The 22152-nt window shown below is 37.6% G+C and overlaps 1 protein-coding gene across 1 annotated transcript; it reads left to right on the top strand.

Moving 5' to 3' along the window:
• Nucleotides 1–1643: 1643 nt before the first annotated feature.
• RNPC3 (RNA binding region (RNP1, RRM) containing 3) lies at nucleotides 1644–13923 on the top strand (the record flags this gene model as incomplete). The annotated part of the gene is made up of 14 exons (XM_082002843.1): nucleotides 1644–1967; nucleotides 3195–3242; nucleotides 4405–4523; nucleotides 5666–5746; nucleotides 6437–6548; nucleotides 7027–7095; nucleotides 8540–8685; nucleotides 9652–9777; nucleotides 10702–10838; nucleotides 11697–11858; nucleotides 12027–12121; nucleotides 12201–12259; nucleotides 12788–12920; nucleotides 13864–13923. Exons 1-14 carry the CDS (start codon nucleotides 1746–1748, stop codon nucleotides 13921–13923), a joined length of 1569 nt encoding a protein of 522 aa, XP_081858969.1. The 5' UTR covers nucleotides 1644–1745.
• Nucleotides 13924–22152: the final 8229 nt, after the last annotated feature.

Raw genomic sequence — 22152 nt, 5'->3', positions numbered from 1 at the left:
TCTCCTGGACTTTATGCAAACCACAAGCCACACACAGAACTTACTAGGCCAGCCAGTGTTACTTTTAAAGTTCCAACAGCTTCAGAAAAAACAGTACTGCTGGTGTCATCAAGAGAGAAAGTACACTGCCATATTAGCATACTGTGCCAATTCTTCCACCTGTTTCCAAGTTCATAGACATTTCCTAGCTTATACTAATGACAGCAACAAAAATGCAGTAATGGATCCTGTAAGAAATTGCTGCTAAATTTCTACTTTTCCCCTAGATGCCTTTTGAACATCCCATGCTTCCCTAGTCTTTTTTCCCCAAGTCCTTCCCAAACCCATCTGGGTGAACTTGGACTGTCATCTGACCTACTCAGTGAGACACCACTGTGACCACCCACAATGTCCAAATCTTCCCCCAAATTGTCAGTGTTCAGTCATGAAATGAGCATGGCCCAAGACCCTTCAGGTGTACTGCATGTACAGTGACAGGTCCATCATGACTTCAAGGAAAAAAAGCTGCCTTGAGGACTTTATGGACTGAAGGCCTTATTTTTTCTATTGAAAGATACAATAAACAACCATTGCCTATTCATCAGGTACACTGCACAGCCTACAAAACGTGTTTTCTCTGTGGCTCGCTTCAGTGCACACCAGACACCAGTCCCAGAGCTTGAGTGTCCCTCTGTATTCCTGCTGCCCAGTGGGAGGGCAAGTCCTTCAGGCTCTGCACAGTGCCATCAGGCGCTAGGGCTCTGTCGGACCCAGAGCCAGTGGCAATAGTGACCTAGGCAGGTGGTGCTTTTGCGAGGCAGCAACCAGCTAATTAGATATGCTAAGACCTGAGATTTCATCAGTCAAGTTTCGGGATTTTTTTTTCCCCTTTTGAGACCATAGCCTCTGGCCTCAGAAGAAAAGGCAGGCTATGGATCTGGTTGCAGTAGTAGCTGGCTGGTCACTGCCTCTGTACCCGCTACTCATGCTGCAGAATCCCATCCCATGCTTGTAATTACAGGTTGTAATTATGGCTGTGCTTCACCCATGCTGCTTGCCTTGGCCAGACGCAGCTGCTGTCCTGAAGCAGCATATCAATGTTTGGCAGAGAGATCTTAATACCTTGCTGTTCAGGTAAAGTGACTGGAGGAAAAGAGAAGTCTCTTCAGCTAAATGCTAATGAGAATGGTATTTTGAAAGCAATACAACTTCTTACAATTTAGTCTGAAGACTTAACTGTTAAAGGAGGGGAAGAAGGGAAAGGTCATCCCTCCCTTTGGAGCATTATTTCAGATTTGACTAAAGCAGATTTTGTGTATCATCTGTCTAAGGTATCACCTGACACACACGGCCCTAAAGAGCGGCTCACGGGCAGCTCACCACAGCGCTTACGACACGCCTGGCACCAGCGAGACCGAGGGCACGGGGGCAGAGCCCGACTGCTGGTTCAGGTTGCTGCTTCAGTCGCCCGTCAGCACACGGGCCAGAGAAACCGCGGAGCTAGCCACAGCAGCTTACCGCGGCGTCCCTTTTAGCCCCTCCAGCACGGCGCCAGGGCCGGCCTGGGGCAGCAGGTCCCGAACCCGCAGCACCACAGCGCCACAACGGCCTCGTCGGCGCGTGCTTCCCGCCCTTCCCACTAGCGACACACCGCCTCGCGCGCCGCCGCCAGTCTCGCGAGACTTGAGGCCCAAGTCCCCACTTCCGCTTTCGCGCCATTTGTCCCTTTGCTTCCGGGTGCGTGCGGCGGGCGGTTCGGCCCTGTCATGGCGGCGTCGGGTTGTGAGGAGGCGCGGGCGGCCGGTGTGGGCCTGGGTGCCGGCCCGCCTCACCCCGGCGTCCCGCCTCACCCCGGCGTGGCGCGGCGACGGGGCCGGACGCTGCTGGTGCGGCACCTGCCCGCCGAACTGACGGTGGCGGAGAAGGAGGATCTGCTGAAGCACTTTGGGGCGGTGTCTGTGCGCGTCCTGTCGGACCACGGGCGGCTGGTGAGGGCCGGGGCCTGGGTCGGCTCCGGGCGGTGGGGGCGGCAGTGGCAGGGGGATCCCTGCCGCCGCCCTGGCCCATTTGCCGCGCCTCAGGGGCGCGGAGCGGGCCGCAGCGGGGGGGCGAGCGTGTTTGCCGGATCAGGGCTCTTCCTTTTCCCCGCTCGGGCGGGAGCGGGCAGCGGCGCCGTGGCCCTGTACGCCAGGAGAGCACCGCTGAGCCCAGGCGGGGCGGTCGGGACAGCGTCTGGCACGGGGGTCCCGTCTCCCCACCTGCTGCAAGTCCTGTGGCCTTGGCCGCAGCTTTGGCCTCGTTTGTTGTTAGTAATAAGGCTGTGGAAAAGCAGTGCAGAAGGGTAAATAGGGATGCAGTTTCACAGGTCTGTCTCTTGAAATTTTTATTTTATTTCTTCCCTCCAAATTACAAAAATATAGGAATATTTTTCTGGTGTAAATGCTGTTTGGAAAAAGCCTTGTATTCTTACAGAACTGCAGATAAATGATGTCCACATCTTGTGTCAGTGTTATGCTTTGTTTTACAGGATGTTAAAAATACTGACTTTGTTACAAAGATTTTCCGGATAGCTGCTCTTATGACAGTATTAATCATTTGGGGTTTCAATACTGAATTGGGTAGTGGCAAGATGAAGTAATTTTAATTGTTTATTAAAACAAATTTAAGTTTAGGATAAACTGTATTCTGTGAGAATTTTATCTAATTTGGAAAGCTTAATCTTTTTTAAACTTAAAGTAGTGAAAATGTTAGTTAGAAACTATCTAAACTTTCAGAGTACAACAATAGTTATGACTTTTGTAGTAGGAAAAGTATTACTTTTAGAAGTTGCTTAGATGAAAACCTGCTGCTGAGAGGTGCTGAAATTAATCCTCTTTTTGAAGGAGGAAATTTAACTTCTTTGTCAATACATACTTTCTTGCAGTTTAGAATGGCTTTTGCTTGCTAGAAAAAAAGCAACTGTTTGCCTGTGTTCTTCAAACTGCTGAATTCCTATCCTAATTTTTGACTGCAGGAGATGTTTGTCCTAAATTCTTAAGTAAAATGTTGTCTACTCCTTCACCTTTGCCTTACATGGGAGTTAGATAACTACTGTGTGGAAGCTTTCAAATACATATACTTGAACTTACAAATTACTTGTTTGTATGTGTTTTACATGCAAATTCGTACCTTTTTAATTTAAATTCAGTATGACCATTTTTTTCTTTGCTTTTTAGAAACATACTGCTTTTGCTACCTTTCCCAGTGAAAATGCAGCTGTGAAGGTTTGTATTGAGTCTGATATTGAATGTTTTAGCAAAGCACTCTTCTGAATTGACAGTTGTGCTCTAAAATGTTTTACACATCATTTAGTACTCAGTGTTGGGGAAAAAATTCAGAGCAATGTAATATTAGAGCTCTATTTCAGGAGATGCTTGAAGGATTTGATAAAACAAGCACTCCTGTAGAATCATAAGAAGGGTAGGTTGGAAGGGGCTTCTGAAAGTCATCTCATCCAACCTGTCACTTAGATCATGGCAAACTTACATGAGTTGAGACTGATTAGGGCCTTGCTAGGTTTGTGTGCATTTATATATAAACTATAAACCAAACAATTTACTTGTCTCCTGCATAATTGCATATTTGCCATAAAATTCAGACATAATGATGTATGCAGTTCAAGACTGCCTTGAATGCCCAACTCTTTTAAGAAAAAGAAAACTACCATGTTAATGGGGGACACGGATGCCAGAAAGGTAGTACTAATAAGGCTTTTAAAATATGAATTGGTAAAAAGCCTGTCCCCTGAATTTCATTCTTATGCCCTGGTTTTTTTTGGTGTTGCTTTTTTTTTAGGCCATACTGTAAAGTACTACTCAAAAAGTTACAAAGACTATGTGAGGTGAACAGTGGTGAATTTAGGTTGCTTTGTGTCAATCGTTAGCAGCCTGTCAGGATCCATACTAGCAGAATGCTGGAGCTTCCTAGTGTCACTGTTAAGAATCTTGATTTCAAAATTCTTAGCTCTATTACTAGTGGACTTCAGCATGTTTGTAGTTCATGAGCAAGTGATTGGTTACTTGGAATCACAGAGATTTACTAGGCTATGTAGTAAGTATCATTGTTAAGGCTGCAGTCTCACTATTGTGTTCAGATGACCTCAGTCTCTGCAATGGTTCTAGCTGTGCAACCTCATCTTTTTTCTCCCTCCTGGCAGGGAAGAGACTGCTAAAAGCAGGGCTGTGAAGGCAAGGAACAGTCCAGAACTACCTGTGTCTGTAGTGGCCCAGACTTAGCTTAAAGCAGTTGGGACTGCATCCTGTGGCTGCTTTGCCAACCAGTTATGCTTTGAAATAAAAAAAAAAACAGAGAAAAAACCGTTATGCTTTGAAATAATTCTGGTGTGTTTCTTCTTCCCTTTCTTTTCTCCATTCTAATTATTTGAAGGCATTGTCAAGACTGCATCAGTTGAAACTTCTAGGTCACACCTTAGTTGTCGAATTTGCAAAGGAGCAAGATAGTGTGCAGGTACTTAGCCAGCCTTCTTTCTCAGAGAACTGTAAAAGGTATGTGCGTAATAAATTAGTTTCTGTGTTTGTGGCAAGGAAAGTAAATTCTGTATTCATGGTACTTTTATAGTACTGATAAGTCAATGGATAAATTGTAACTATTTAGAAGTGTTAACAGGCAGGTTCAGATCTGTAAATAAGTGACTGCATTCCTCCCATTAGTATTGTTTCATTCAGTGTCATCAGGAAATAATTCCCATCCTTATTCCTATAGTTACTAATATCTTTAATCAGCAGATGGTCCTGTTTGTTCTCATTTACAGAGCAGGACTCCAGTCTGCGTAAACTGACCTCTGTGTTGCACAGGTTCCCTGTGTTTAAAAAAAGACTTCTACTTTTTTTTGTGTCAGGATTATAATTTCATTTTGCTGTTAAACAGTGCATGCAATGCTTTCCTGATGTTTCTTTCTTAACTAATCAAGAGTCAGGCAGAACTGACACCTGCTAGCATAACTGTATAAGACTATACTGTTATAGCCACTGGCTTCTAAGCTGGAGCTGATTTGCATGTATCTAGCTTGAAGCATGAGCAGAACAAACTTAAAACTGAGTCTTCAGATAATTAAAGAATATGTAATATTTAAAAATAAAAAAATCAGTGAATCCTAATGGTAATGTGACCAAGAACTGTGATAATTTGGGTTTCAGTTGGCTGTCAAGTACTGTTACATATTACACAGGTAAACCTGAAAGACTAACTATGCAGCTTAATTATTTTTTTAATTAAGTGATAGAAGCTATGTGATAGTGCTTAATTAAAATCAACTATAGAGATTTTAAGTTCTTAGTTCCACTCTCTGAATATGAACAAATTATTAATTTAATACCTTTGACTTGTATAAAGTCTCTGAACAGAGAGTAACATGAAAAAATTTTAGTTCTTTTCCTGTGAGTAGATTTAAGTCAGAAGTGTTTGAATTTAAATGTGCATAAATATTTATTTTAGAAGCCTGGCTACAATAATTATCCACGTGTATTAATTCTTAAGAATTAATAATGGCTGTAGTAATGCCATTGGTAAATTAAGTTAAAAATACTAATCTGTTTTATTTTTAATAGATGAGATGAAACATATTTCATATGTTATGTAAGGCACCTAAATTTTGTCCAGTTTTAATTAAGGCTAAATTAATTTTCAGTTCAGAAGAACCAGTGAAAGAAGAAGAGAAGAAAGAACCAAGCTGTGTTAAAATAGAGAATGGAATTGCACCCAACCATGGGTTAGTGGATTTTTTGGGTTTAATTATTTTATTCTGTTACAGTTTATTTCCAAATAAGTGTTGTGCACTGTTTGTTTTATAGTATGCTACTGTTCTACATGCATAGCTGTAGCAATTGTTATAAAGATTGCTTTAGTTCAAGTTTAGAACCCTCACAGCTGAGTAGTGACGGGTGCTTTGAGTTGTGAAGTTGTGGATTGCGAAACAGCCTTCTAGGACTATACATTGCTTTCTCAGGAAGAGTGTGAGGACCAAGTAGGTTGCCCCAGTGTTAACAGCAGAATACTGTTGACTTTTGCTTTTCCAGAGGTTACTTGTTCTTTTTTTTCCCCGTTTGCGTTTTTGCATACATGAAGAATAAATTTCTTTTTGGTCTAATGAATCCAGCACTATGAGCATTGTGTTTATGATGTTTTCTATGCTTTTGGTTTTGGACATGTTGATTGTTTCTGTGTGCTTTAGGCTTCCTTTGTGTGTTGGTACTTTGGTCCAAGCCCAGTCATGTGTTAGGGGACTGCTCCCTGATGTTAAAGACATAATGTAAATGGCCTAAAACTATTCTAGGGGAAGTAATTATATTTCAGTGATAATTCAGATGTAATGAATAGTTAAATGTCTAGTAATCATTAATTATCAGTCATTATGTGGCAATGGTGCTAAGATGTCTTGTTTTTAATCTTTTTTCCTCAGCCTCACCTTTCCTATCAATTCTTGCCTCAAATATTTGTACCCACCACCTTCAAGTACAATCCTAGCAAATATAGCAAATGCCTTGGCAAGCGTGCCCAAATTTTATGTCCAGGTAAGGAAAAAACTGCAAAAAAAGAAAGTATAAAACCAGAAACATCTCCTTTTTCCTCTACGAATCATCCACATAAATAATTTTTGTCATAGTAAATATAAGTTAGTTTTCCTGTGATTGTGTTAGCCAATGTTCATTATTCACTATGTTGAGCTAAAAAGATGTAATTTGACCAGAAGTAACTTCATTGACACTGAAGACTTAACTGTATATGATCTCTCTAATTAGATGTGACTTGAGTACTTGGAATTTAATTCTGAGAAGTTGCTTTACTTTTTTTGATTAGCCTTTTTAGGGTGTTTCTCAGATTTACCATTAATGTTGGATCTCAAGTGTAGGCTTTCAAATTGTTTAATAACCAATGTAGTTGTGTCTTCATTAAAACTATGCTAATTTACACTTGCCAGAATTTATCACCTATGATATCTAGCAAGGAACTATATTTTTAATTTATCTTACTTCTCTTGAATCGTTTCAGGTACTTCATCTTATGAATAAAATGAATCTTCCACCACCTTTTGGACCAATTACTGCTCGCCCTCCAATGGTAACTTTTAAAATATGTTTTAGGTACTGTATAACGGATTCAGAATTTAAAGTGTTAGCAACATGATAGGAGATCTAAGTTTAAACTTCTAAAAGTTGGAGAACTCTCTAGAGGATAGCAAATACTGCTGCATTTCATTGGGTAAGATGTGCATGTTAGTCTTCTAAAGAAATCTTTTTAACTATACTTAGAACAAAGAAATATACATATATGACAGTAGCACAGGAGTATTTCAAACTGTTGAGTATAAAAAAAAAGGGATCATGTTACAGATACAGGAAATAAAGAATACTGTTAGCCCATTACCTTACAAAGATGTGTGAAGTAGTTTGACCCCTGTCTGTCTTTGGAGTTCTGATTGGATTCAGATTATTAATGAGATTATACAGCGCTTTTGGATTTAACTTGCATGGTCTCCAGGGTGTATTTTGAAAGAGGCAGGATTGAGGGGAAACTGGCAGAGGCTTTTGGGGCAGGGGGAGGGAAATAGAAATACCAGTTCTGTGGTCTCAGTTCTCTGTTGCTGTGATAGAGCAGTTTGCCAGTGGAAGATAGAGCAAGTGAGGACTTGTGTTAATAGTGATAGCCACAGTATTTGGATATAGTGAAGTTTGCTGCACTACACTTTGTGTTTGCCCAAACAGAACACCTGCTTCTAATAACAGGGGAGTTAGCTGGTAAAGAAAACTATGAAATAAATCTATCAAATAAATTAATTCAAACTGATTTTCTGAGAATAATTTTATTATTGGTATTGGGACAGATTAAGCACTGTGAATTTAATGGCAATGCAAAAAAGAGTAGTAAGGTGAAAAGCCAGTCCTTGAAATTCCCAGTGCAGTTTCTAATGGGCACAGAGTAATGCCAGAAGACATCAGTGCCGTATGGAACTGATGGTACATAAAAGTAGCTGTGTAATAAGAGTGTTGGAAGTGGGGCATTTCTTATGTTGTTTTTGCAGTTTCAGTGAAAAAAATTATTTCTTTCATAAAATCCTCACTCCTTACAGATACAGAAATGTAGCTTTGGTAGGTGGTGGAAGGCTCAGTGTAGAAACTGAGATGGCTTGGGAGCTTAGGCATCCTCCCATACGTTTTGACCATATTCTTCTGAGGAAAGTCCTTAAAGCTGAGTGTAAAGTAAAAACCCAGGGCCATGGTTGCTATGTTGAGGATTTTTTTTAACTCCTCAAATTAAACGACTGAAAATGTTCACTGTTACACTTGAGAAAGCAGCAAATTTTTTTTTGTGGAAAGTTTTCATTAGTAATGTAGCTTAGCAAAATAGCATCTAGATCCCTATAAACATACTTCTAAAAAAATGCTTCCTGTCATTTTCTAATTTATTGCTTTGACCGTGTTTATTGTCAGGAAGGACAAGATATGACATTTTTTTTTCCTTTAAAACCTTTAGTTACTTTTTAAAACTTTTTCCCCATAATTAGTATGAAGAGTATTTACCAGTGCCTGTGCCACCTCCCCCAATCCCACCGCTGCCTCCTGAAGAACCTCCTTTGCCTGAAGAAGAGGAGCAGCTATCTAGTGGAGATGAATCAGAGTATGAAAGCGATAATGAGGAGGAAAAGGAGAGGTATGCATTTTCGTAATATGCAAGCTTTTGGGCTCCTTTAAAGTGGTGTTTTTGCTTTTCTAACTTCTAGTTCAGCAAATGGTGGAATCTGTTAATGTTTGCAGTATATAGATGATCTTTCCAGATGCTTAAGGAAGCTCCAGAGTGACTTAAAAACAGGAGGACAGTGCTGTTTTCAATCACAATAAGAGGAGGAAAATGGCCAAATGGTATGCAAATTATCATTTGTTCCCATGTCCAAAAACCAAAAACCCAACAAAACAAAAACTCAGAATGAAGAGAGTGTGCAGATATAAGGAAGCAATAATTAGTTTATTTTCTGGATTCTTCATTTTTTCACATCTTTACTAAGTAAACTACTCAGCCTGAATGGTATGTGCACTCTGACTTCCAAAATGTTCTTTGTACATCAGTGTATATTGCTAGGAGTAGTAATAATGTGAGGTTGTGTGTGCTAAGGATTCTCTTGCAGTTTTGGGACTGAATTACATCATAGCTGTTTTTTTAATCTTTAAACTAATACTAAATGATGAAGCAATTTTCGTTATTTGCTATTTAAACTGAAAAGTAAATCAGAAAGTCCCTATGCTATATTCAGAAAAATATGTGCATTTGAAAAAAGGCACTCCTGTTGACTGGAAATACTATTATAAAAAAAGGTTCAGCTTGGGTCATCTTAGCATTTCTACAGCTTCAGTGTCCTAATTATGTGCATACTTGGGGAAGGAAGGGGTATTATTGAACTCATTACGATTTTGATTGGTCACTTAAGTGCTCTGTGTATATTAATTTGCTATGTGTTATAGTTTATTAATGTAGTTTTTGTCTTAAGGTAGCTAGATGTATAACCGTATTCTAAAAGCTGTATTTCAAGGGCTTTAAGGAAGGGAGAAGGGTTTTCAAAATGAGTATTTACAAATAAACTGTAAGCCACTTTGGTTCTTTTTTAAATTTTGTTTAAAATAGAATGACCAAGTTGATGGAATTGGCAACCCTTCAGCCTAAAAGACCAATAAACACAAAGAGGCGTGGTGTTAGAAAAAAGCAAAGAATTAAAGACTTACTGAATGTTCCTGTGTGTACTCCCCACAGGTTTGTATTATTTCTGTAGTTTTTGCACTTTTTCAGAAGATTATTTCTTTTGCTAAATGATATTCTGTGTATCATGTTTGCTTTAGTGTTGCTGTTCTAAAACAAACATTCTTCACTGATATGTAAATTTGGTAGTGGAGTTGGTCTTCCCTTATCCTTATGCTAGGTTATTTCTCTAAAGATCCAAATTTTTGTGTAATTTGAACTCAAGTCTGCTCAACAATGTTAATCTGTAAAATATGTAAAGCTCTGTGTTTGTTTGGCTATCAAACCAATAAAAATCCTTGTTTTTCTTTTTTATGAAAAAAAATTTAATATCACAGCGCTGACAGAAGCAATCTGGATTTATTCTTTGGGATACTTCTTAAAATAAAAATTTAAAATAAATTTTAAAAGTTAAACCAAATCAGTTTTTATACTTCCAGTATAAGTTTGAGTTTTGAAACTGCAGTGCTATGGCACAGTAGACACCATTGTAGTGTTTCTGTGTAGTGATGATCAGTTGTGAATGTATTTTTACCAGTAGCTGCCGCCTTCCTCCAAGTGATTTGCTATATTTTTTGAAAATCTGATCTATTTTATACATTATGTGAGAGCATCAGCAAGGCCTGTTATTTTTTTTGTATTTTAAGTTATTGATAAAGTTTTTCATAAGTGCCTGTCTGTACTGTAATGTGGTATGTAATTCTTGTTTTTGCTCTCACTGCCAGGCATACCTACTGTGTTTGCAGTGTTTTAATCAACTTGAACTGTATTGGGTGAAACTTATGAAATGGAGAACTCGTGTATTTGTGGTAAATACACAGTATATGTGTAAATATGTGGTAAAACAACAGCATAAAATCTATCTGGAAGAAATCTTGTATTTGAGTATGTATTCTTCAGTGTCTGAATCTTTAATTAACATGCAGTTGTTTTAAACAGTAATTTGCACGCTGCACTGTCACCTTCAGATGTCTTTGAGCAGCCACATCATGTAGGTCATAAAAAAATTGAGTTCCATATTACTACTGACATCCCAGCTGTTCTTCAGATAAACTCAGAAAAAGAAGAAAAAAATGGTAAGAAAGTTCGTATTTCAAATATGTTTAATATTAAATTCATGTGGTTTCAGTGTGTAGCAGGCTGCTGAAATTTAGGCCAGGGAATTCTTTTCTTTTGTAATGGAGCTGTCTCAAATAGCGTACATCAGGGTTTGTTTAAGAACACCAACTTGTGTCTTGTCTGTGTTTGCTTTCTTCTCCCATGTTAAAGCACAGAACTCTGTGCTTTAGTACAATAAAGGATCTAGAGGATTTTAAAGGTCTCTTTCTCTCCTGTGTGATCTGTGGTTTTATGGCGAGTTGCACACTCTTTTAAATATTAAGGTGTCTTTAGCAAATATGCTACAAATGCATTCTCGGTATTATATAGCTTATTATACAATTGGATAGATTATTATACAATATATCAGGCTAATTTCAGATTTTCCTTTTCCAGCTCTTAGAAAGCAGCATTCAAGTGATTGCCAACTCCTTCTCTTTGATGCACTGATTATTTGCTATAAAAATGCTGGCAATAATAGCAATGAGGTGTGATGGTTTCTTATAGGGTTATGGTCAGTCAGTATTTCTTGGTACTTTGGAGTAATATACAGTTTCTTTGGAATGGATACAGGCTTGAACAGCGAGGCTAGTTTTACCTTAACTGGCATGTGCCATGGCTTTTATTTGTAGCATGGTTGATTTTATAGGACCATCTAGAGCAGCTGTGTTTGTCAAACCAGGGATTAAGACTCATTTCTTTAAGGCTGTGTTCTAATTGCTTTACAAAGTCTACTATATTAAAATATTACTGAAAGGAGCATACTTTTTTTGCTTTCTGTTGATCCTCTTGTGAATAAACATACAAACTACTTATATAATGTGTTGAAATTTCAGACCTTTATGCAACCACAGAACAAATCAATAATACAGGCTTTGGAAGGATCTTCCCAGCTCCTAGCTCAAATGATAAAATGGAAACTGAAGAGGAGGAAGATGAAATACCATCAGAATTTATTTCTAGAAGGGATCTAGAGAAAAACAGACTTTCTAGAGAAGGTATAACTCTGAGAATAAGTTATTTAATCATAGCGCTCTGATTTGTTGCAACAAATACTTCTATTTTCTTTATTAATTGATCATATATTAAATTTAGTTATTTTATACTGAGCAAAAATACAAAGTAAGTAAATCAGCTAAAACATTGTCTGTTTTTCTGTCTTTAAGAAATGGAAAAATTTTCTGTTTTCAAAAACTATGAGCCAGGTGATCCAACTTGCAGGATATATGTGAAGAATTTAGCTAAACAAGTACAAGAAAAGGTAGGTAAACAAGCAAGTTAAATATTTGTCAAAAGAGCTTTTTATCAGCTTTCCTCTTATACCTACCCATTAATTTCAGGATCTCAAATTCATTTTTGGAAGATATGTTGACTTCCAGTCAGAAGTGGAACGAAATATGTAAGTTAATTTGGTACTTGATTAAAATTAAGCCTTTTATGTTAACTTCTATAATACTGGTGAGAATTGTGATATAAAAAGTAGTGATCTTTACTTTTTGCTTTATGCTCCTGCATAAAGAAAAAATCTGTTTTGTCTAGAAATCTTCATTTATCACAAGTACGGAAAGAGAATTATTTTTTGAACAGTGTCTGAAGACCCTACCATTTTGCCCTTATTTTCATTACCACATTTACTGTTCATTGCCTGAGGAACGCAGAATCAGTGTAGATGATTGTGTATATCTGATCATTTTGCATATGTCATATTTACTCCAGTTGCATACCAATTTGACATCCTGCAGTCTAATATTACTTTTTACTAAATGGTTCCCCTGGGGAAAATGGTCTCCCATGACATAATTCCTGCTTGTAGGCTCTGCTCCCATCTCTATTTCTCCAACTTGAAGCCTGAGAATTATATTTGTACTGTGAAATATGAAAGTGTGGTTAAACATGAGTAATTACCAATTCTCAATTTTGCCTCTAGGTTTGATATTCGTTTGATGAAAGAAGGCCGTATGAAAGGACAGGCTTTCATTGGACTTCCTAATGAAAAAGCAGCTTCTAAAGCTTTAAAAGAAGCAAATGGATATGTCTTATTTGAAAAACCCATGGTGGTTGTATCTTTTTTTTCAAACATTTACATTATATTCTTTGTAATCTGTCCATCAATCTCTAGTTTTGCTGCCATAGTGTTCTACTTACTAGAAATCTATGGAAAGAGGAGATACCTTAAGAAAACCAGGCAGCATAGCATAGTGTACTATTGTTAATTTTATGACAATTGAAAAATATGTAGAGGCAGCTCATGTGAAATAGGAAAGTAAATGTGCTTTATTTAAGACAATAAAATTGTCTTCTGTGGTCTTGTATTTGCAGGATCAAAAGATAATTTAGCTTGTATGACCATCGTATCTACATTAAGTAGACTTTTTGACTTGTTTAAGCCTGTGTTTACAGAATTAAGAACATAAATGTTCCTGTTGGGGTCAGTGGTCTCTGTGTAGACTTACTGTCCAGCTGGAACTGTCAGTTACTTTTTCAGCCTGTGTAACATGTTGGAATTTTGACTTTTCGATTGCATTGCCCTGTTTTTTGTCTGTAAGTCCTTTCTTATTTTTCACTTAAATGTTTCATAGTTTATTTCCTTTTCTTTGTATTCTTGTTCACCTCAACCTCTGTTCCTTTTAGCTTTTTTCCTCACAAATCCATACATCAAAGTTATGTAATTAACATGCTGGGATGTAGGATTGTAAATATCAAGCATTTGTCCTGCTGTAGTTACTCTGTTTGCACCTAACCCGTTCCCAGTTAGTCCTCCTTATTTACTTAGTATTGTAAACTCTGGGCAGGCTCTCTTAAATTTTTTTGTACTGCAGATCAGTAAAGTCACAGTGTTTCACTAATGGACACTATTGTTATAATATTTAATACTGTAGTAGAATTGATGCACAGATAAAGGCCACTTTTTAAACTCTCTTTTGTTGAAATAATACTTATTTTTTTATTTCTTGATTGGCTTCTGTTTATCATTGACACTTGTAGTCCTTAACAGAATATCAGCAATTTGCTCGTTCAGCTAGACCAAAACAGGATGCCAATGAAGGGAAAAGAAAAAAGTAGAGCACTGCACAAGGTATGGATTCTTTGCCTGAAAATGAAAATAAAGAAATAGGCTGGGGTTTTTTGTTAATTTGTTTCGTTGGGGGTTTTTTTGGTTACCTTTTAATAGCTTCTTTAGGAATAGTGATGGTGGAGGGGAAATGTTCCATACAATTTTCTTTTCCTAAATGTGCACTTATATCTGAAAACCAGAATGCAAGGTACATAGTTGGCGTAAGTTTAAAATGTTTCTTCCTCCTCTCTTTAGAAACTTGGAGACTGCCATGTCCCTAATCCTGATATCCTAGGGTAGTTGTCAATTTCTCTAATCCTTAATCTGGGGATCTAAGGTGAATAATTCTGTAGAATCGGACCACTTACCTTTTAGTAATCTTCTGGGTCTTGGCTTTTTGCTTTGCCTCTTTTTTCCTTTCCTTCTGTCCCTGCCATTGTGAAGTGACCCTGAAGAACTGTTTCCAGCAATAAACTCAATTTTGCTAGCTCTGTAAAGGACCTTTGGTTTTGCTAACTTTGGAAAATGAGATCTTAGTGCTGCTGCAGCATCCTTTAAACTTGTCTGATTTAGGAAAGGATATAATGTCAGAAAGTTCTACTTAATGTTGCCTTGATCAAGGCTTTCTTTGTTGTGGAATGCATAGGTCCTGATTTTTGGCATTATTGTCTAAACTTGATGGGAAAGTAACTTTTAGCAGAAAGTAATCACTATTTAACTTTTTCCTATCATATAGCTTTACTTCATTACTGCTTACTCTCACTATTTGCTTTACATGAGAATAACTCAAGCAAAATCAGCTCTAATTTAACTGTGAGGGGCTTCATGGCCTAAAACCATTTGAGTAGTGAACTGTCTGAAATTAGCACGTGAAGTAACTGGTGCAAGAATTAGAAGCACTTATTTCTCAATCTGCACCCTCTGATAGATCGGCTACCGCAAATTTAAAGAGCATTTAACTTAATTACAGGTTACAGTTGGGCATCACTCTGGTTATGCCTCCTCCTAAGACCAAATTAACTCAAAGCTTAGACTGAATGCTTCTGAAACATTCTACTTAATCCATTATGTGTCTTTAATCTGGATGTTTTGATCAGGGTTTTTTCCAAAGTAACAATGAAGTTTGAAATAAAGGATGTGAACAGCTGGTTTTGATTTTTAAAAATCGGTTGGAGACCCCACAGTGTGGTTATTGGGAAGTTTTATAACTTATATAATATTTTATTTATAACAGTTACCTCAATTGTAGGTTTCTTGTTCTGTCAGTTGTCTAAGGATTTTTTCATCAGATTATAGTTGAGCTTGTTTCCCTCATTTCTGAGATGCTCTTTGGTCTTACCACTTACTATTTTGAGTTACTGATTTGTGGTTTGCAAAATCTGTATTTTATTTTATCAAATTAAAGATCACTTTTTTACAGGCATTCTTCTGTATTGGTCATTGAAAAGAGACAAATGAGCTTTGGCTAAAGTATTCTGTTAGGAGCAAGGGTTTATGGGAGTGTTTCAGTCTTGTTTCTTATTCCTTCCTTGTTAGAAAAAAACCTTGTATTTATATTATTTTATCCAGTGTCTAAGAAGAAAATTATTAAGGTTTCTTTAATTGCAAAAAAGAAACTTGAAGTATTTTAGCTGTTGGAAAGCCGTGAGGTCTAAACACTTTTATTCTTCTAGGAATTCCATGTCTTTCCAACTGATTTTGTACATTAACTTAATTCTGACTTCACTAAACATGATAAATAATACTTGAATTACATAAAGAAAATAACAAGGTGCTTGCTTGGTTATTAATCATGTTGATGGTCAACTCAGAAGCTTTTTTCAGAGTGAGCAAACGTATACTTATGCAAGACTTATTTGTACACCTGAAAGTCTTACATGAGTTACCTTGGTGTTTTTGGTTTAATGTATCATGGGCAGAACTTCTTCCTTACTTTGACCATTTGTGTGTAAAGATCACAGAATGTGCCATAGACTAATACAGATTTCTAGGCATCCATGAGGTTTAATTAAAAGTATTTATTTCACTTCCCAACTAATGATGAAACTGAACCCTATTTCTGCATGACTATGTTTTCCTGTTCCTACTGGAATATTCTGATGGATGCTGATTTATGATGCAAAATTCCGTTATAGAAATCTGAGTCTGTAAGGAAAAACAGTGTCAGAATCTCATTTGAAACATAAACATGCATATAAAGAAGCTTATGCAAACAATTGAGGGATTTCAAATTTTGATCTGTATCGTGCATCTCAATGTTGTTGTTAGTTTTTAACAACTAAAATGACATAAGTTAAACTTTTGATTATTTTTAAACAGAAAGAAGCTGTGTTAAATTTATGAATGTTATTACAAATATTATTATTTTTTAGTATTTTCTCTACAAAGGCTTTATTATTTGTAGAGAAAATAGTATTTTTATAAGCCACATGTATTATGTAACTCCTTGCTGGCTGAAATGTCTTCTTCCTGATGGACTGGCAAAAATTTCAGTTAGTATTTGGAGTGACTATTTTTTCTGTAGCTAAAATACTGCTTTTTGGGAGAAAGGTTATGTAGAAGACACTGATCTTGAGAGGTCTCCAGCTTCTTCATAGGGAAGTGACTTGAAAGCCTGCATTGAATGGAAACATGATTGGGTTTTGGACCTGATGGAAAAAGTGAGTCTGTAAAATGGCAAAGACTTGAAGGAGAATTAATGAGACAGAAAAATCTGGTGTTATCCTAGTAGTTCCAAGTTATCAAAAAATGTATTTACTTTTGAATATGGAGTTTAGTGTTGGACTCATCAGCCCTCATTAAATCTCATAAGGGGTCAAAAACTGTATTATATCAAAGAGGCATATTTGCTTTTGATAGGTAGCATAAAGTTATGTGTATGCAATACTGAGAGTCAAGTAAAATTAAACCACATTCTGCTGTTCTTCTTTAGAAACATTCCTGCGTAAATACTGCAGTAATACTGTCATGCAGAGTGTATCCTTTCTTGTTGTATCCTTTTTTGTGCAATGTTTCCCATAGCACTCAACTGCATCTAAGTCTTCATATAGAGTAGGTGTGGGGAGGAGTTTACATATTTTAGAGCTTGAACTAATCTGGTAATTTTAAAAGCAAAGGGCACTTTTTTCAGGGGGGAAAAGGAGAAAAAAAAAAAGAGTTGTCTGTGTTGTGTGAATAGACACAATGAAGGTTCTTAGTCTTAAAAGGTGGATTCCACCTTCTTCCTCAAAGGTCATATAACTTGCTGATTTGTGGTCCTGTTCCTTAGCTTGTATGAGCTAGAAGTGTTCCTTCTACTGATATATGTGGAGCTGTGCTGAGTGCACACTGGGAATGTCGCCTTGTTTTTCTTTAAATAAATATAATAGTAATACATTGGTTAAAATATGTTGCAGAGCAATTCTTAATAATATTGAAGGGTTGACCAGCATTTTAGATCATTTGATGATTAACTGTTCTTCTGGTATATGAAAAACAATCTGTAGCTGACTTAGTTTGTACGTTCCTTACATTTTCTGAGTAGAGAAGAAAATCTTAACAGTATCTTGCAATGAACTATTTGGAATTGAACTCTTAATGAACTATTAATCAGTGCTACCTTTTTGTTGGTTTTCTTTTTTTTGATCTCTGCACTGAGGTAGTGGTCTTGCCAGTGACTTACATTTTTCTTGTGGGTTTCATATTACATTATTGTTTAACTTACTGTAATATAAAATTAATATAGCCTGTTTCTATTAAGTCAGATTTTTTTCATTCAGCACTTTTCTAAATACTAAGCATCTTACAATCTAGTTGTCAAAAGAAAGCATAACACTACTACTTTTAACATGCCTTTGTGATGTTCCAGGTCCCTTTTGTGTTCCATCTCTTTCAAGTATTATCAAGCTGGGGGAAGAAGCAGTGTAATCATCAGGACTCTTGAACTGTGCGTAGTAGCATTTCTAAAGTATTTAAGGCAGAGTATAAATTTTATCATCTTAAAGATACCAGATATCTTTAAACTGTCACAAGACATATGATAAATGTATGCTAGTTTGCTTGTGAAATCTCTAATAAATTATTTCCTTTCTCTTCATTTTGCCTTTTGTTTTGTTGTGAGCGTTGGGGAGGGAAGACCTTTTTTTTTTTGAGGTGAACAGTCCAATTGTAACTGTGCAGCACGTTCTAGATGATTCAGAATATTTGTATGCACCTCCTTGAGGAAGACTAGCGTAACTATCTAAAACCACGTGGGAAACTGCAATGACGTTTTCATGGCAAGAGTGTCTAGTGGATTTAAGGAGAAAAGTATTCTGTAAAATATTAATTCATAGTTGATGATGTGGTAACAGGCTTGTGTAAAGACTTTAGTTTTGTCATTCCAGCTGCAAACAGCCTAAATCACTAGTATTGATTGCTGGACCAAAATAAGTGTATCTTTGCTGTTTTTTCAATATAAACTGGCTTAGCAGATTACTTTGAAATGCTTTTACTTGAATTCTTGGCTAATTTGCTGCATTACCATGTGGACTGTGTAGTTGTTTGTTAGTTAATCTTTTCTGTATTTGGAGTTGTAAGCCAGGAAAAATACATGTAGAGAGGAAGTTTTATGAGAACTTCTGAAACTTTTATGATGCTTAGAAGAGAGAAAAAAGTGGCTTAAAAAAATATTTGAGTGTTTTGTGGCCATTCAATTATGTATAAAGCCAAGCTGTGTTCTTGGTGGCGTTATATTATTATCTTTAAATAAATAAAACATGTTCCTCACCATCCTATACTGATCAAGGAAACCACTGCAGTCCAGTTGAGAGAACTTTTTTTAAAGTCAGAACACAAAGCTTTCATTCCCTTTAATCAGCTGGGTTTTTGCCTACCTGTTTTCTGCTGTTTGGTTTTTGGTTTGGGTTTATTTTTTCTTTCTCTTGGAACACTTGTTCTGTTTGATCTGGTATTTCAGGTCAAATGACCTCTTTTTTTTTAAAGTCATTAGGGCCAGCTTCTGAGATTGTACATAAGCAGTGAATGCAGGCTTCTTTCACAATTTTTCATTAGCTAATGACATATAGACATGATAACATTTCTCATTTAATTGTAAAATTTGAATATATTCTTATCACCATAATTTTCAAGGTGAGGCTGACTCAGATAATCTAACAATCATGAGTTTTTCTATAGTGCTCCTGTATAAAATGACTTATTGACAGAGCAAAGATCTTGTGATAGTAGAAGCTAAATTATATTTATTTCCTATATATAAATGTGAATTGTGTGCCTTGTCAGAATTTTCTTTGAAAGCCAAATTCAGAAGGTCATTCTCATATGCTTTTAATTCTGAAGAGATGGATTTTAACAAACCATGCATGTTTCCCCAGTGTCCTCAGCATGAGTTTGATACATAAAGCTCATCTTCAGTTCCAGTCTTTTGAGTGTTTCTTTTTCCTCAAAAAAATTGAATTTTAGGGACTTCGCTATATAGTAGTAAAAAGAAATTTTGGGTTTGAGAAGGTAAAAATTAATGTCATGTGCGAAGTGGAGTTAATGTGCATTCAGAAATGAACGGTTTCTAGCTAAATTGTCCTTATGACAATAGTGACTTGGAAAATTCGTAAAGACATTTCATGTTACATAGTTTGCATCTTTGTTATCCCTTTATATCTGTGGAAGGTGACAGCTAAGAGAGGACCTAATGTCAAAACTGAGAATCACTTTTCCAAACTGACATTTCCAACTGGTTCCAGTTGATTCCTTAAGTGTATCTCCCTACTTGATACAAGACTGAAGAGTACACATTTTCTGTTGCAAATACTTTGGTTTCCTTACGTAGCTTACAGTTGCTACTCTTGCTTTTGTAGAACAAACACTTGAGTCCTGCAGCTCCTGCCTGAGTCTTCTACTCCATCCTAGCAAGCAGCTTCTGGTATGAGATTCTTTTATGTTACATACATACAAGTACTCCAGTGGTGGTTTTGGCTGTTCCCACAGAAAAGAAACATTTTTCTGATAGTGACAAACTCCATTTGTTACTTCGTATGACAAACGTAGCCACTGTGGCAACACTGAAGTAGAAAATACTGATTAATCCAGTGTAGCCTTCAAAGAGGTGGAACCCTTCCTTGTGCTACCACATTTTTAGTTTGTATCTGGATGGAGCCACTTTCCAAAGCTTTGTGACTCAATTTATTGCATGTAAAAAGGTATATTAAAAGAGGAAACATGCAATACGTCCTAACACCTGCATTGAGTTACAAGTACAGAGCCAAGCTATTAAAATATTGTGTAAAAGGCCACTAAGTAAATCTTCAAAGCAGAGAAGTAGGATAACAGCAAGGGGGTGCTATACTCAAAGACAAAAATACTTTAAAAAAAAAAAAAAAGTGAGGTAAACGTATATGCTGAGAGCTTTGCCTTTCGGAAATCGATGCCAGAATGTAGTTTTTATCTTGAATCAACATAATCACGTGCACTATAAGGCTTGTGGATAAGGCAGTTGATTTTACCGTATAGCGGCTTCTCCCCGGCAAAGGGCCGGAGCGCGGAGAGCAGTGGGCACCACCGTGGGCCGCGGGGCTGCCGCGCCACGCTGCTCCGCCCCGGCGGAAGGGGCCGGCCCTTCATCGCTGACGTCCCGGCGGCGCTCGGCTGGCGGCGGTCGGGACGGTGCTGCTGGAGTCCGCTGAAAATGACACCGGCTAGCCCCGAAACGTACGTGTTGAGCCTGCTTCTTGCTTTCGGTGTGTTACCGCCTGTATGCGCCGAAGAGGCCTGGCGGGGTTTGTGGTCGGTAGAGCTGCTCCTGACGAGGGGTTCGTAAGGGGCAGTGCCACGTCTCTAGTGCGGAGTTGCTTTGTATGAAACGTGCAGCTGCTGAGGCAAGTTCTGTGGGAAGCAACTACGAGTTCACATGGAAACTACTTTCCTGTAACAGCCTTTTAACACCTGAAGATTCTGCAGGCCTGCCTCGCAAATGTGGATATTGTTGCTAGTATTTTGGAGATAGCTGTTTCATACCGCAGACTTTAATGCATCAGAAGACAAGCTGACCCGAGTTCTCACGTTGTCCAAGACAGCAATAGCGTTCTTCAGAAGCAGTTCTCTCCCATGTTGTTTGGATTGCAATCAGTTGTGCTCTCTTTTCTTCTATAGAGAAATATAGGCCTCTTACTTTTTTCCCAAGTTTCAGAAGCATTTTGAAGCTAGAGCCTTCAGAGTGTGTTGGGGATTTCAACATACCTATTCTCTTACCAGTGCTTGTACTGAAGCCAGAGCAGCAGTAAACCTATTTCAAAGAAATGCAAAACTACATTGAGTCTTCAAGCACTACGCCCTGGAGCTGGTTTGGTCAAAATATATTATTCTTACTGCTTTGTGTAGTTTACTGCATTGTGTACTTACTGCTGTAAGTAAGGATTGCCAATCTGATAAATAGCTTCTCTGATCGGAGAAGATCAAACTTTCTTAGCTTGTTGTCTGTTAATGTCCGTTCTTCCTATCAGGGCAAAGAAACATTCTTTCATAAAAATGGAAGCACACAGAACAACTGCTGACAGCTGAAATTTACCTGTATACTCTACCGAATATCTGCAAGTAAATAATTTCATTTAAATTATTTTGTTCGCAAGCAGAAAAACAAGCTAAATTTAGCAAATGAGTCATTCTAAACAACACTGCCTGCCTGTGAAGTACGGTGACAGCTTATAGCAACAGGCTCTGGAAGGCAGGTTGCACTTCATAAACTGACGTATTTTGTGCTTGAATTTGCTCCAAAGAGCATAGCTCCACTGACTGAGAGATGTGGATCATCCTTTCCCTGAAATAAAAATGAGGGTTGTTTTGTAGAAATCATGTAAGATTTCATGTAAACTTTTGTTTGGGTACCTGTATCATAGCAGGTTGGAGTTTTCAGCAGTGCATTCCCAAATGGGTATTAAATCAGGGAAGGGTGCAGGTCTCTTCCATGTAGCAAACCTGAAGGAAACCTTCTGTTCATATTTTAACCTTCACTGAAGTGTTTGGTGTCCCCTATGACAGAACCCAGGAATCTCCTTTAACTTAAGAAAAACAAAGTTACCGTTAGTATGGGAGGTTGATATAGCTTAGATAGATTCCAATTCTCAAACAAAATTACAATCAAGTAAAGTTAAATAAATATGATGCCAGAGATGGGCATTTACTTTTAAATGTGTATTTTGTAATGTGTACTTTACCCTCTTGCAGGAACATAAATAGTAAGAAGAGCACAACTGATCGCAGACCACAGG

This window comes from Phaethon aethereus, assembly GCF_964289735.1.
Source record: "Phaethon aethereus genome assembly, chromosome: 8".
NCBI classification, from domain to species: domain Eukaryota; kingdom Metazoa; phylum Chordata; class Aves; order Phaethontiformes; family Phaethontidae; genus Phaethon; species Phaethon aethereus.
Note: the sequence above shows the minus strand (reverse complement) of the source record. Positions and strands in the feature narration are given on the sequence as shown.